This window comes from Pogona vitticeps, chromosome 1, assembly GCF_051106095.1.
Source record: "Pogona vitticeps strain Pit_001003342236 chromosome 1, PviZW2.1, whole genome shotgun sequence".
NCBI lineage: Eukaryota > Metazoa > Chordata > Lepidosauria > Squamata > Agamidae > Pogona > Pogona vitticeps.
In genome coordinates this window covers 208,825,110-208,842,105 of record NC_135783.1, presented here as the reverse complement: position 1 = coordinate 208,842,105, position 16,996 = coordinate 208,825,110, and the positions used below count along the sequence as shown (strand labels likewise).

The following is a 16,996-nucleotide window of genomic DNA, read 5'->3' as shown; positions in this document are numbered from 1 at the left end:
CGAGACTGAAGGTTGCCTATGGAAATTCCCAAAAAACATCAGCCCTGTATACCAGCATAGATATATGGGGTGGAATCTGGAAGACTACTTTTTGGTAGCTCCAAGGATTTCAGTGCACCCCATGGGACCCCAGCACACCATGACCAAAGTTCATGTAAGTTTCAAAAGAAGCTGTTTGCTTTATAGAGGGCTTTGATTTCATGAAACCCAGGTCCACGGCTCCCTTGGGAGAATACCAGTAGCTGTGCATTTCCTTGAAAACCAGCCATTTATATGTATATACTCATATCTACATGAAAATAAGGCATATTAGGTCCCATAGTACTAAAATTCTAGGATCTTAATATTAAAATCTTAGGATTAAAACCTTTAGTCCCGTAAATCTTAATGCTGGCCCAGACAGATGTCAAGCAAAGTGCTATGGGAATGATAGTGAAGAGATCCAGCTGTTTCCGGAAAAGGTTTTAAGATGAGGCTAGTGTGGATTGAAATCCTACTATTTTAAAGTCATTTGCAAGGCCAACTTCCTCTGATAAAGGAAGGAGCATTGTGGCTCAGTGGTTAAACTGCAGTACTGAAATTAAGACTCTGCTCACAACCTGAGTTTGATCTTGGGCTCCGGAAGCTGGTTTGAGACTGACTCAACTTTCCATCCTTCCAAGGTTGGTACATTGAGCACCCAGCTCACTGGTGTTTGTGGGGCAGTGTGTAGCCTGCATAATTAAATGGTAAGCTGCCCAGAGAGTGCTTTGCGCACTGTGAGGCAGTATATAAGCAGCGTACTTTGCTTTTGTTGGTATGTTTGCTTTCACTGAAGAGCAGCCCTGAAGGCAGCAGAAGAGCCTCAGGGGTCATTTACCTCTTCCCATGGTTTGTCTTTAACAATGCATGTGTACACCTGCTAATTTGCTAAAGACAGCCCCAAGACAGCTGCTTCTTCCCCTGCAAGTATAAACATGAGTACTGTAGTCAGTCTCCTATGGGGCATTAGTGGGGCATGTCACTCTACTGGTGGAGTAGCACACAATCCCCTGCCTGCACAAGACTTGCCCTTACTAGGATTACTATTTGGCTCATCCTTGCACAGTGATGTCCTAAATACTTTTTTCCCCAAGCAGCGAATAGACAAACTGCTTGTGTTCTGGTCATTCTATGAGTGGTTTGACTCTACAGGATCCTGGCCTCCTTCTCTTCCCTGCTGTTCAGTGGGATACCAGCAGCTGGTTTTATGCTTAGTTTGGATTCAACACAAAGCAGGAAGGAAGAGGGTCCAGCAGCCTCCCTTCTCTTGGTGCTTCTGCTTCATGTACAGCCTTTTTCAGCCTAGAACATCACTGGTAGAGCCACGCAACTGTGTATATGGTGAACTTTGGTCTATGGAAATGGCTACTGAAAAAGTCCTCTCCACCATTCACTTAAATACATTCGGGCTCTTAGTGCCCATAATATGATACCACCCATCTTCCTTTCAGCAATGAAGGTGTTGTAAATGTTTTGTGGAGAACAGCTTAATTAATTGTTCATGTGACCTGTGCCAAGCATGCTTTGAAGCCGCCTTTATTAAGATTAAAAAAAAAGGAACCTTGAAAACTCTGCACTAAAAATGATACATTCTAACTCGTACAAAACCATCTCCAAATTACAAAAACACTGTGCTTCCCCAAAAGAGAGTGGGATATATTCGCTTTCTGCCATGTTGCACCGATTAATTAAAGAATGAATGAATTAACATGGTACAACATTACACAGAAATGCATAATGGCATGAAGGTGAGCCAGAAAACTGAACCAGAATGTGAATGTAGATCACCAAAGCCATCCAAAGTCACATAGGTTTCTTCTTTGGATGTCAGGGCCCATCAATCATTCTATCTGTCTGTCTAGCTATCGATGGATATACAGTTCCAAAAAAACCAGATTTACCTACCATGTTCATGTCAATGCCATTGGTATATGTCCAGGCGTGCTGGAAATACTCCTCAAGGCGCTGCCTCAGAGGGTTGGGAATTTGATGAAAGCGGATAAATTCTTTGACGCGCAGCATCTGCATGTGATATCGTGCTGTCCCTGAATACAGTCTCTGGATTATTGCAGACACATTTCCAAATATGCTTGCATACATTAAGGCTGGAGAAGACAAGACAAGGAAACCAACACAGGGTTAGATAACATCATGGTACTTGGCTCACACATAAAAGTAGATTAACTGTGCAACCCCAGTTCGGTTTTATTATCTCTTGATCTTCAAGGCAGAAGGAGGTGGGGTGGGGAGAGCTAACATTCCCAACTGGATGAAAGATTTGTGACCTGCATTTTGAAGAAGTCTCAGGATTATGCAGAGGTGACAGCTGTACGCATGAGTGCCTGTGCACAGGAGGTGCACAAATGATCTCCATCAACACAGAAAAACGGCTGCCATGTATGAACAAACAGCCCTGGTTATCTGTTCCCCTTCCATTCTGGAGGCACCATTGCCTGCCCCGACAGTTCTGTGCCTTCCCAGTTGGATTCCTCGCCTGGCAGCAGAGCCCTGCTTTTCTACACTTAATCATGCAGAGGCAACGGGTTGTCTGAATCAGGCCAAGCATTCCAGTCCCAAAGGAAATTGTAGCTATAGCAGTGTCCAAATTCTTATGTAGTTATGAGCGGCAGTCTGCCTAAAGCAAGCAGGACAATTCTGTCGATTTCGAGAACTGTGCAATCGCATGCCGAGTTTTGTGCAGATCCAGGTGGCTGTGTGTTGCTTGAACTGCCCTACAGATATCAGGCAGACATGGCCTTCAATACCGCCATGCAACACCCCATTCCTGTGCAGAGTTAGGCCAAGGAAGAGCCTTGCAGTGCCACAGTATGTTGTCCTCCCTCTCTGGCATCATGCCTTGGCTACTCTGCTGTGATAACTCAACCCAGTGTTGGCTAGGTTCTGTTCCCAGAGCAAGGCAACAGGTGACAACAACATGCTGGCAGAATATTTCATTGATTGATGGGACAGCTGTTGACACAAAGAGGATGGAGCACTTTTTTTGGGGGGGGGGAAATATCCAACAGGAGAACTACTAAAAAGGCAAGTCAGTAGAGGAATGATTGCTTAAGCCTCTGTCACTGAAATTGGTGAGGCATGGGGAAGAGGCAGGTAGGCATAAGAAAGGTTGTAGCTTAGTGCCAAATCACAAGTTTTGTGTGCAGAAGGTCCTGAGTTTGATTTTTGACACCTCCAAGTAAGGCTGGGGAAGACTCTTTTTAATTACCACTCCATGATGACAATACTGCCATAGATTATATTAGTGTAGACACTGCCAGTCAGGGTAGTTAAAATAGCTGGAGAGACCAGCTTTATACGGCAGCTTCAAACTGTATTCAAACGGTCACAACTCGTATTTGTTACACTGAGAAGTACCTTAAGGGCAGAGACGGTACGTTCAAGTAACTTCTATCCACCTTTTAGAACAACCTTTCCCAACCTGGTGCCGATGGCGTGTGGTGGGAAATGTAACCCAGTCCTACCTGGAGAGCGGCAGGCTGGGCAAGGCTGTTTTGGAGTATATGGCTCTGCTTTCACCCTGAGAATGCTTCACTTTGCCTGCATTGTAAAAGCAGTTCACACACCCAGAGGCAGACTAGCTTGAAGGGGCTTCACTGAACCTAAGAATGGTGCTGCACCCTAAGAATGTAGCCCTGCCCTGATGCCTACATGTACCTTGTGACTGTCTGGAGGAAAGGCGTCTGTGCAGGCACAGCTGTAGACATGCAGACCCCTCCTTTAGACATTTGCACAACGGTGATTTGTAGTCCAAGCAGGAGGGGTGAACCACCTACAGTCTGCATGAGACACAGAGATGCTGTGAATGGGGACGAGGGGGCGTAGGTAAAATTACTTGCATGGCATTGGAGGTATGGAAATACACAGCACAGCTCCGCTCTCTGGGGTTTATTTAATTAAGCTCTTTTGGAAATGCCTCTAGTCTGTGGAGAGTTTTTCAAAACGGTGAATGGAATAAAAAGGATTGAATCACTACTGTGCTGACGCAGAGGAGAATTCAGCAGGCCTGTACTCTGGCAGTGTTGCATTTTGTAATATTTCACAGCAGGTGTACAGTCATTTTGGATATGAGCTCCAAATACTGAATATGGCACACTGTATGAAAGAGCATTAAAATGTCATTAAATCACAGTTCCATCCTGAAAAGAGACTGTAATACACAACCTAGTTAAGCATGATTGACTTTAAATTGGCTGCCCTAAACAGAAGCGTATGTACTCGTAATGTGATTAATAGCCTTTCAGGAAGCGAGTGAAACGTAACTCATCATGTGGCTTCAACGGGGGGAGGGGGCTACCTTCTTCCTGTGAGTTCTGTTATTGTCCCATGAACAGCAATCGTGTGGCTGGGAGTGCCATCTTTTCTCTTACTATCTCTCTTCCTCCGTCTTTAACAGCAGCCTACTTGGGAACACAAATGATTTGGGAAATCTTTTCCAAACTGGAGGAAGTTTTAATCCGTTAAGTTCCACCAAGCAGCTCTTAAAAATAGTAAGCAAGGGAGGAAAATGGTGGCAAAATCAAATCAAGGAGTGCAACCAGCATACGATCACTACATATGTGATTGTATGCTGATTATCTGAAAGAGGATTGCTCACTACCCAATGCTGCAAATGCTAGGAAAGAAGCATTTAAAGAACAGCTTCCCAAACCTGGGTCTCCACATGAAGAATCCCTGTTTGGCTCATTAACGTATCAAGTCAATTCAGTCCTAGGTAGAGTCCTGTGTAGGACTGCCAGCTCACCAGCGCTGCCTTTCCTGAGATTTCAGGGCTAAAACTAGGGGTGGGTGGGTGGCCCATTGGGATGTCACCTACGAGGCTGGAACAAGATGGGGTGGGTGAGGAGTCCCCCATCCAGCTTTTTTGCACCACTGTGCAGTAAGGAGGCTCATGAGTTGTGAAACTGGTGCTTCACTCCCTGCTGTACTGCAAAGGGCATGAAGGACACTGCCTCCGGCCCAAAGCCTGCAGCGACAAAAGGGGTTGGGGAAGAGACCGTCGGCAATGCACACACCTGAGCCCAACATACTCAAAAACCTTGATGCTGAGCTAGTCAGTCCTGATGCAAGCTAGACACGGGGGAAAACGGGTGTCTATGTTATCAAACCACGTCACACAAAAATATAACAACCTCCTCTCATGCTTCTTGCCCTTTGATTTTTCTCCCTGGTTGGAAGCCCAGGGAAGCCCAACAACACCTAAGACCTGGCAGCCCTCATGGTGCCCTTTATTAACATTTATTTATTATTTTATTTATTTATTATTTGATTTCTACCCCGCCCCTCTAGACAGAGTCTGCTCGGGGTGGCTTACAGTTATAAAAACATCATAAAATACAATCATATAAAAGCATCATTATTACTATCAAAATATGGAATATATTGTAGGTTGACCAATCCTAACATGGTAGACGCCTGACAGATAAACTACTGGTTCCTAAGTTGGTGCTGAGACATGCATGGCCCTCCAGGTATTGGAACACCGCTGTTATCATCCTTTATCATTGCCTATCCTGGCCAGGATGGGTGGGAGTTGCAGCCCTCAACTGGCTCCGACCAGCAAGGGCACAAGCTGGGAAAGGGCGACCGCTTTAATTTCCCCCTCCTTCCATTCTCTCGGGTGGGAAGGCACTTCTGTGCCTGCGCTCAGGCGGACATTGTTCTACAGTTCAGGGCACCCATCAGGAAAACAAAATGGCAGTGGGCCTTTTTACTATCAATGAAACAAACAAACAAAAAATGAGATGGGGTAGCCAAAAAAACCCGAACTGAGCTTTGTAGAAGAAGGAATTTCAGAGCTGGATCTTGCAGAGCTTCACATCTTGCCCATCCAGCAGACCTAGCACCTTTTCTGCTCTTCCTAGGCCACATACAGGTGAAGACAAGGTTTTTACACCTGTAATCCTTCTGTGCAGCCTCTCATGCAAATGCCACCTGGCAAGCGTCTCTCTCCCACGGAACTTTGAGAACTACACAAGTCCTGCTCAGCCTGTCCAACTCCATTTTGAGGGTTTACTGCCATCAGAGCAGTCTCAGCTCCATCCACTCCTGGAAGAGACTCAAAGGTTAGGTCTTCCTTTCTAGCTAAAGAGAGGAGAGCCTGTAGGTTCCCATGGCTGCAAGGTCACCATCCCATCAAAATGTATACATAACTCTTATGGCCACAAAACCGTAACTACGAAGCATAAAGAGCTGATTCATATACAACACACACACACACACACACACACACACACACACACACACACACACACACACACACACACACACACACACACACACACACACACACACACACACACACACACACACACACACAGAGAGAGAGAGAGAGAGAAAGAGCAAGAGAGAGTGCATGGTGCGAGAGAAAAAGTTCCCTCTACCAGTGGGGTCTTGACTTGAAAACTTAATCCGTATTGGAAGGTGGTTCTCAAGTCAAAAAGTCTGTAGGTCAAGTCTCCATTGACCTACAGTGCATTGAAAACCGATTAATCCCGTAACAGGCCGTTTTTGTTCCATTTTGGTTTTTTTCTGGTCTGTAAGTCAATTCTCAGGCTGCAAGTCAAACCTAAATTTTGTGGCCAGAGAAGTCTGTAACTCAAAAAGTCTGTAAGTCAAGCCATCTGTAAGTCAAGGGTCCACTGTATTAGGGTTTTTTCCCATAGCGTTGACAATCCTTTCCACGCAGTGCCATGAGTAATGAGTCTTAAAGGTCCTTAATATAGAGGAAGAATTATAAATGATGCATTCGGGGGCAAGTAGACAAATCCCAGCCCTTTAGTATTGAATTAATGCCTATGGTTCTGGCAAGCCAGGAACACAGTACTCATTGAATATTTATTTATTTACTGTATTGAAATATTTATTTACTTATTTTTTAAAAAAATCTCTGTATAAATAAAACCATACTGTTCAGACCCATGCAATTCAAGGGAGAAGTGCAGAGATGCTATGCCACTATCTTACAGATACAGTTTTGGGGTGTGGGGTGTTTGTGTCTTGCCCCCTGCTTTTAAAGACAAAGTAAACAGAGAGTTGTTTCAATTTTAAGAAAGAGGCGATGGGGAACTGCTATGATAAGATGCTTTTAATGTTGTACTGACGTTGCAGTACTTCAATGGGAATTGTAATGCTGCATTTTGATTACTGAATTCCTAAAACGAATCCTATTTAATTTTTTAGAGTAAGCTTATCTACATAAATGACACACTCTGTTTCTAAAATGACAATGTTCTCTGCAAAGGACATCAACCACTGATGAAATTACTTGAGAATTCTCTGTAGAAAACCTGCAAAGCACAGAGCCCAGATCCATCAACCCAGCATCTCATACAACAAAGCAAGGGTCTGAGAGCTGAACTACCATGCAGAGGTGGAGAGGGAAGTATAGGAAGGGGCCTCCATGTGATTTTTGTTACCAGAGAGGGGATTAATTTGAGAATCTGGCAAGACAAGGTGGCTTTAGGCAAGGGCAGGTCATGCTTTATGGATCATTGAAAGAGGCACTAAGATGATTTTCTGACTTGACCAGCTTTGGATATTATGTGAAATGTGAAGGTGGAGAGGAAGGAGATGCTATCTACCACTTTGCTTTGGACAGCAAAATATCTTGGTTTGGCTTTCCAAAAAACAAATTAAATAGATCTGGGAATTTTATAGCTTTAACACTTGTGTAGAAAAAGGAACTGAAGCTGATTTACAGAGAAGCCTGACCTCAGCAAGGAGTTCTGCATGACAACAGGGTCCTAACTTCTCTCCAAATTGTAAATACAGCAGCGCCCATTGAGTCACTAAAAAGTACGGTATGTGAAGCCCAATCTTGATGACCTGCATTACGCAGTGATCACGGACTAAAGGCCTTTACTTTCAAAGTATGGGGATCAGCGTAATCCTGGGTCCTTCCCCTTGCTTTGAAGACAACCTCTGAATCCCTGGGTCTTGATGGCCAGAAGCAAAGCTGGCTCCTACACTTTTAAGGGTTGTGAAAAAGTGGCAACCACAAGAGACACTGCTAATCATGCACGCTGACGATAAGCAAATTCTCTCTTCTACAAGGACTACCCTTTCATCTTCTACAAGGACTACCCTTTCATCCGGCCAACTATCCATGCAAATTCCTTTTGCCTACGTTAAGGAATAAAAAAAGATCTTTGGCCTTGAAATTGTGAAACAAGTTTGAAATTATAAAAGTCAGCACAGAAACTCCCTTTGCTGATCTATTTTGAAATTATGGAATCAGAAATTTCACCCGATTCTGTCAAAAAGTAAACCAGTGACAGCCACTTCATTATTTCCCTTTGTAAGTCAATGTGGAGACATATAAATACATGGGGTTCCTGCAATGAGTTTTCTGTTATCTCTTTGGATGCAACCAAGGTGAGTTATACAGCTATTATAGACCTAGATATTCACAGCCATTCTATGTCTACAACCCCATGAGTGGTTTTGGATATCCATTCTCAAAATGTTTGTCATATAGCTGAAAAATATGCCAAAAAAAAAAAAAAAAAAAGCAAAAGGGGGGAAGTAGAACAGATCCTTAAATGGTTTTCAAAATACATGTGTACATAGAACTTCAAAAAATGGTAAAGTCCCAGTGTGTTTTGATAGATACTGTATTTTTCTGTGTATAAGATGCTACTTTTTCCAAAAATCATTACACTAAAAATTAAGGGGTGTCTTTTACATGGAAGTAAGCTGAGAACACAGAGAGAACAAAATGGCCCATACCTTGCCTCTGCAAACAGGCTGCCTCCAATTAGGAGGCTTAGCTTCCTACAGTCAGGAAACTTGTTGTTCCTGTTTAGTCATTTAGTTGTGTCCGACTCTTCGTGACCCCATGGACCAGAGCACGCCAGGCCCTCCTGTCTTCCACTGGCTCCTGGTCAAATTCATGTTGGTAGCTTTGATGACACTGTCCAACCATCTCGTCCTCTGTCATCCCCTTCTCCTCTTGCCTTCACAATTTCCCAACATCAGGGTCTTTTCCAGGGAGTCTTCTCTTCTCATGAGATGGCCAAAGTATTGCAGCCTCAGTTTCAGCATCTGTCATTCCAGTGAGCACTCAGGGTTGATTTCCTTTAGAATGGATAGATTTGTTCTCCTTGCAGTCCAAGGGACTCTCAAGAGTCTCCTCCAACACCACAATTCAGCCTTCTTTATGGTCCAGTTCTCACTTCCATACATCGCTACTGGAAAAACCATAGCTTTGACTATGTGGACCTTTGCCGGCAAGATGATGTCTCTGCTTTTTAAGATGCTGTCTAGGTTTGTCATTGCTTTCCTCCCAAGAAGCAGGTGTCTTTTAATTTTGTGGCTGATGTGACCATCTGCAGTTATCATGGAGCCCGAGAAAGTAAAATTTCTCACTGTCAGGAGATTAGCTTCCTCCAATCACGAGCCTTATTGAACTGACATCAGCTGATGCTGAACAAAGCAACTGGAACACACCTTGTTGGAGGTGGAGCCTGTAGGCTCAGATTCAACAAGGACTCCTAATGTCCGAGTGTTCTGAGCCCAGAGGCTGAATACTCACAGCTAAATTTTCTTAACTTTTGGGTTAGAAAAGTAGTGGTGGTGGGCACCTCATAAATGGAAAATACGGTACCTTCCTTGGAGTGCACAAGTACAGTTTGCTGAATATTTCTATTAAGGCAACATATCTTTACTAAATAAATAAAATGTAATATATTGCATTCTTGTCCTCTTGCGAAGTTCTTCCTCTAACTATGCTGGTCATTTTAACTGTAAAATTATCTCCACATTTTTTCATTAGCTGTAAAGAAACTTTGTCAGTCTTAAGCTGTGGCTAAGCAACCGAAATCCTGAGTCAGCTGGCAATTGGTACCTGCTCTTGAGAAAAGCAAGCCCACTAATTCTCTTACCTCAGAGCCAAAACCAGCCCTGCAGGTCAGAAGAACATGTAAATCATTTAATTCCATAGCTGACCAAGGAGTCAAGACTGGATTTAGGACCAGCTCTTTCCTTGTTCTCCACTAAAAATACTGTACACTAAATGTGGAGAAGATTTTATTTTATTGAAAAGCGAGAAAACACCAGTATTAAAAGGAAAAAAAATACTCTTGGAAATGCCAAATTACAAAATAGACAATTTGGGAATAAACCAGAGCACATAAAAAATAACAAAGGATGATCTAACCTATTCAACTGACACAAGTGGGATCTCCCAGGAGGTGGAGACAGATTCCTGAGTTTACACAGAGTGTAAACCTCACCAACATAATGATAGGCTAACATTCAAAGATATGAGACTACAGCTGGGCTATTCGTATTCGTACTCACCGATCCGCCATGGATGGGGATGACATGCTTCTACCAATGGCTCCTCAGCGTGCAATCCACTCACCTGTCTTTGACCTTGCAGCGAGGCTTATCCTCCCGTCACCTGCCAGGTGTGGGGAGTGGATTGCGCGCTGCAGAGCCATTGGTAGTATTGCGTTGTCCGCATCAGATGGGTGAGTGGACAGTATGGCCCCATGGGGATGGACCCTCGTTAACACCACCTGTGAGGGGATATTCGTATTCCTATACAAATACGAATACCCCCATCTCTACATCAGACTTTTAAAAAAATATATACCAATCCTAGAATTATCCAAGAATTCCTCAGACAGAATCCTGGGAATTCCAGCTCACAAACACACATCCCTACTTTTTCATCATCTGGCCCACAACCTATCTCCAACACTGCATGGCTGTCTCGGGCCTTGTTTCCTGCTGCTAATGTACAAAGAAGGAAGGTGGTGTGATGTCTCCTGTGTATCGTAGTTCTTCAAGAGACACTCTTCATAGCGCCTAAAGGACAGTGAGACTACCACTCCCAAGAGCCACTCTGAAGCTTCCTTTTTGTATACTGGCAACAGGAAGTAGACTGCAAAGCAACCAAGAAGGTAGGCCCTGTTTCAAGTGAGTGAAAGGTATGTGTTTGTAGGCTGGAACTCCCAGAAATTTTCCTGGGGGATTCTTGAAGAATTCTGGCATTTGGAGCTCAAAATAAAAATTAAAAAAAAAAATCTCACCCCTAGTTACTTCTTCCAGTTAAAATACTTCCCCCTCCATCTGCTAGATCTCCACCAAGATGGACAACTTGTTTTGTTTTTCAGATTTCTTCACAGCAGCAGGACAAACTTGGGAGTTACATTTTCCCTCCTTGGAATGTCTATGACTTTCCTGTTCTGGAGACACAATTTTGACTCTAAACCCTTTGATATTTTACTGATCTCTAGGAACCCCAGAGGCTGATCTGATGCAATGATTTTCATCAATGTTTATGATTTGGTGACTTCTAGGGTCAAACTGTGCATTAATAGGAAAGATTTTCCCAAGAAAATAACATGTTTTCCCTATAATGGGATCTCCTGAGAAATAATGTCCCTCAGCAATCGGTCTTCAAATCAAGCCTGTATTTAAAAATGCTAAATGCAAGATAATAATATGCTATGGATATCTCAGTGAGTTAGGTAACTAATGGGCTGTGCCAAAGGTTTGGAGTTCAATTCCCCACTGTGCATCCCATAAGAGCCAGCCTATGTGGTCTTGGGCAAGCTGCACAGTTCCAGGATGCCCCCAGAAGAAGGGATTGGTAAACCATTTCTGAGTACTCTCTGCCTAGAAAACCCTGGAAAGAACTGACTTGATGGCACACAATTAGAATTATGGCACACACACCTCTGTGACCAGTTGAGAGACATCTGCAACAAACAAGATAAGCATATCTTCTGAGTTAACTCCCAGTGGCTTTCTCATTTGGCAGCAGAGATAAGGGCACTGTAGTAAGGCCTGTCAAGATCCCAAACCAATCATGATCACATACCCAACTCTCTGAGCTCACTTCCCTGTTTCTCCATTCACTTAACCTCCTATCAGTTTTCTCAGATAATGGTGTAAGATAGTTCGATTTTAAATTCTTCACATTCTGATTTTGCAAGCAAACTTGTTGGCTCTGTGGTTGCTAATAACGGGTGAGCCCGTCACTCATTTTTCCTGTTATTGCTTTCTCAGGATCATCCTTGACTCTATCCCATTCAGGTGGCTGAAGTGCACTGTAGACCAGGGGCGGGCAATTAATTTCTATGGGGGGGCACATGAAAAATCTGAACTGTGTTTGGGGTCCGAACCAACTTTACTTAAAAATAAAATGAAACAGTGATGTTATGTGAGCGTTGTAATTCATTCACCAAATTGGGGGGGGGGGGGGAGAAAAGAAAAAAAACACCTGACACTGAGCTAACTCACTTGTCCTCCGTTCCCCCATAGCCTTCCTCTCCGACTGTCAAGAGGACGGAAGCGATCCTTCCGCAGGCGACGTGATGCGTCATCACGTCACCTGCGCAATGATTGCTTCCGGCCTCTTGAGCTGCAGGCTCTGCAGCCTGTGGCTCAAGAGTAACCGTCAAAACTCACGAGATCCCAGGATCGGATCTCACAAGTTTTACTTACTGCCATGCTCACTCAGCGGCAACGGGCCCCCCGAACTGGAACGACGACCGACGGGCCGGACAGTAGCGGCTTGTGGGCTGTGTGGTCTGCAGGCCACACTTTGCCCAGGTCTGCTGCAGACCATCCAAACTGTGACTCCATATAAGGCCAATCATGTGATGAAAACCCGTATTGGCAAGATCTTTGCCAGTTGGGAGGCTGCGCCCTGCGACACCCCCTCCAGAAGAGAGGTCCTTTGCATGTTCACTTTCAGACAGAAAAACAAGATACCTGCTTTGACTGTCTTGCTGTTTTCTCTTGTCCTGAAATCAATCTAAGTACAATTTCTCAATGAACAAACAAAATGCATTTGCTACCAAGCTCAGCTTAAGGTTTTGGTATTGACTTTTTCTTATTTGTCATCAAATTGATTATGGTGACTTAATGGAATTTTCATTGTTTGTAAAATGTGCAATGAGTGGATCACCTTTGTCTCCCCCAAGTAAGACTCCACGGCCAAACAGTGCCCTGATCCTACCCAATGTGGTGCAGTGGATGGAGTGATGGACCAGGACTCATGAGGCCTGTGTTCAAGTCCTCTCAGTCATGGAAGCTCACTGAGGGTGTGGAACTCATAGAACCACTCCTTAAACATCTCAGTTACCTTGAAATCCCTACTAGCGTTGCTATAAATCAGCTCTGACTTGACAACACATAACATTAACAAGAATGATTTTAGTTACTAGATTCTATCTTGCTAATTTATTTCTAAAGCAGCATCTGTCTGTTCATTTAGCATGGCTGTGACCTTTCAGAATGGTTCCATCATAAGGTGGGGCAATTTTATCGATCAGTTTCCTCCCAGGAGTCGGGATTTATTTTTACGAGTGCAGTTTTGCAGTTGTGATAGTAAAATAATGAAATAAATGTATAAACACTTGCATCTGTTGAGTCTTGCAGAAATGCTCCTCTCTAATTTGGCTTAACAGATATACAGTGGTGCCCCGCATAGCGAGGTTAATCCGTTCCGGATTAACCTTCGCTATGCGAAAACATCGCTGTACGGGCCAGGAAAAGCCTATTGGAACACATTAAATTTAGTTTAATGCGTTCCAATAGGCGCCCAAACTTACCCCTCCAGTGATGTTTTCGCTTGTCCGGCGGCCATTTTGGAGCCGCCGAACAGCTGTTCGGCGGCTCCAAAATGGCCGCCGGACGCCCCAATCGTCGCAAAGTGAGTGCGGCGATTGGGGCAGCTCCGTATAGCGATCCCCAAAAAGGGATCGCTATACAGATTCTTCGTTATACGGTGCGCTCGTTAAGCGAGGCACCACTGCAGTTGAAATATCTCACTGGTGTTTTCCAAGAATAATAGATAAGTAATAAAACTTTACTTGACCTCACATGTATGTATTCATGCCTTTATTGGGGGCTGGGTGTGTTGTTACTCTTTTGAGATTATTTTCACATGTTGTAGCAACAACTGAGAGCTAGGGTAGTATAGTGGATAGGTGTTGGATTAGTATTCAGGGCACCTGGTCCATGTCCCCATTCACACTTGTTGGAAAAACAACCCTGACCACTGCTTTTTGTTTGGATGAGAAGTGGTTAACTGATTTAAAAAAAAGGGCTTCAGGGATTTTTTCCTTTGCATGGTGTCATTTTGTGAACAGTAGTGAGCACAAGAGGGTAACCAGTAGACCATCCTGACTGCTGCCATTGGTGTTCTCAAAATTTAGGCTGCCCTTTGCTATGTAAAGCCTGGCATCCTTTTTCCTGCTGGCATGGCAGGCACAATATTTGTGCAGCAACATTGGGCCATTCCCTGACTTTTTCAATCATGGGTGCAGAAGCACAATATCCCACATTCATCAACTAGAAGTTTTTTTTAAAGAATTGATTTGTATAAATCAAACTTTAAAGATGCCTAGTGCAGAAATGCTAAAACCTGACTGCCAGAAAACTGACAAATTCACTCATCTCTCTAGTGTGTATCAAGTCTCCACATTTCATATAAATCGATATAAAAATAAACAAAAAATGCATAGCTATTGTGGCTTTCTAATGCATTGGCTTTACAAATTTACAAACAGATTCAAATTTTGAATAAATAGGGAAGTATGAACTTGCCTCAATGCTCTACTGCAGCTAATGCCACTGCTAAGAACATGGTATCAGGCTATAAGGTCCCTTGGACTCACCCAGGACCCTTCTTATGACTTCCCCCACCTTGTCACATCTGCAGTTCTTTGAAACACCAGATGCAGCACTTCTCCTTCCCCAAATGACCAGTTGCCATCCTTTCCCTGTTCACCAGTCACCACCGCTAGGCTGCACTCCTTGGACTTCCAGGTTTCTGTTCTCCAACCTCAAAAATCTCAGGATCTGAGCCTTAGGAAGACCCATCAAGCTTGGTGGATTCATGGACAATGATGAGTACATACAGGACAGGGGCTAAATACTGCAGATACTACCAAGATACCCAGCTTTGTGTAGAATTCTCTTCAAAGATCAGCATAGTTTACCCACCTGGCACCACTCATTTCACAGCATACATTTTATTTATCAGCACTTTCTAGAGTACAGTCTCTCTAGTCTCACTTCTCATGATTTCTTTGTTTCCATGTCAGTTTTCCATGTCTGCTCAATTTATCAAATTTGTCATTTCTTTGCACTATACATCTGGCAATCTAAACATCTAAAACAATTAAAGCAGAGAAATACCATCAGATTTCTTTATTCTCTTTCTGCATAATTTTTGTCACAGAGTTTTTCTGTTCCAGTCCCATTGGCACTTCCTGTGGATGGCCGCTGAACCCTCAGAAATCGCACCATTTCTGCAACAGATGGATTCTCACGCAAAAAGATACAGTATGCCCCCTAATAATCAGGATGATGAAAGCTGCAAGAAAAGGGAGCATGCTAGCCCTGCCCCCCCCCCAATCCTAAGTCCCATCAGCCAGCTTTGAAGACAAGTTCCTCCTGTATCTGTGGCCATTCTTCACATGAATTGGAACCCTGGAAAAACTTGGTTCCAGCTCACATGAAGAGCCCCCACGGATTGCTGCCGCTTTCCCTCCACACGCAGGAGGGCAAGACAACTGAAGACTTAGATGAATGGAATGAACACACATACATTCTCCTTGCCAGTTTGATCTACACACACAGCTAATTGCCTATCCAATTTAACAAGGAATTAAACACACTTCTTGATGAAAGTTTTATGCAGAACACTGTGAACATATTCTCAGAGAGAACTTCATCTGACTCAAGACGAGGAGGCGGGACAGGGATTCTGTCTATACAGCCAGTGAGTGGCCGGCTGCCAGAGGAGGCAGAGAAGGGTAGCCGGAGCTGCTGCCTGAACTGGAGCACTGCCAAAGCAGGAGGACCTGTTTAGTGTATGCTGAATTGTAAGTGGGACAGCTGGCTGGGGTGGGGATGGGGTGAGCAGAAGTCATGTGCAGCACTTGTGGTGCCATGTTGACAAATTTCACTGATTTGGGTCAAATCGATTTGTGCCCATCTCTATCCTTGAGTTATTTTATTTATTTATTTATTCTATTTGTATCCCGCCTATCTGGTCATTGCGACCACTCTAGGCGGCTATCACAGATGCTGCTAGAAATTTATTTGAAAAAGGAAATATTAAAACCACAAAGAATTTGGTTTTCAATCAGCCATTTGCATATAAGGACATTTCCTAGAATATCTGTGATCATTGGAAGTCAAAGACGTAAAGTGAGTTCATTCATGTCCTGCATGATACCTTTCTTCTACAGTGCCAAAAGAATTAAATCTGACCCTTTCCTTGCCCTTCTTCTTTCCTTCTTCTATCTTTTTAATATATTCCCTGTAGTGAAAGATGATGGCTTGAGCACAGGGAATACATGGAGGAAATAGAGTATGTGTCCTCTTTAAAGCTCTTTGAAGTTTGGACTGCACATGTTCAATATTTCAATGTATCTTTGAAGCATTCTTGAACTAAATGAAATATATAACTAAATAAATTTCCCAGGCAAAAATGGCATTTTTTTAATTTTAAATTTTATTTTCTTCTAAATTATCGAGTTTTCTAAAGTTGTGTTCATTGTCCCAAATCCAAACCCTAAAAAGAGTAAGCATAATGGAGCCATAAGGGGATGGCTGCTCACAGTAATGGACATTGAAAGCTATTTTAATCAAATGGTCCTCCGTACTTCTGTTACACGGACAAATATTTGTGAACAAGATTGGTGTCAGTTTTCACCCCCATGATACCTTCACTGGTCTTGTGGCCTTAGGTTTGCAAAAGCCTTTCTCTGAAAAAAAAATATTATTGCATATTCAGTATACTATAGTATCATAATGACTGCTATCTTCCATACACACTCCATCAAAATGATTTCAGATCATCTGTGGAGGTTCTTGTTATAGCCCCTCTCCACCCTCTGTTTTTCCAAAGCTTTCTACCTTGATTGTCAAGCAGACAAGAGGCCTCACTTTGCTCAGGCACAACACTTTCATCACTCCCACTTAC

General features: G+C 43.4%; 1 protein-coding gene across 6 annotated transcripts in view; it reads right to left on the bottom strand.

Annotated features, from left to right (window-relative positions):
* KCNH7 (potassium voltage-gated channel subfamily H member 7) overlaps positions 1-16,996 on the bottom strand; it is a 376,531-nt gene that overhangs the window by 55,417 nt on the left and 304,118 nt on the right. For all 6 annotated transcript variants that reach the window (XM_072982177.2, XM_072982182.2, XM_072982194.2 and 3 more), the window contains one exon: positions 1,927-2,126. In XM_072982177.2, the coding sequence (XP_072838278.2) occupies positions 1,927-2,126 (200 nt within the window). The remainder of the gene's footprint in view (positions 1-1,926; positions 2,127-16,996) is intronic.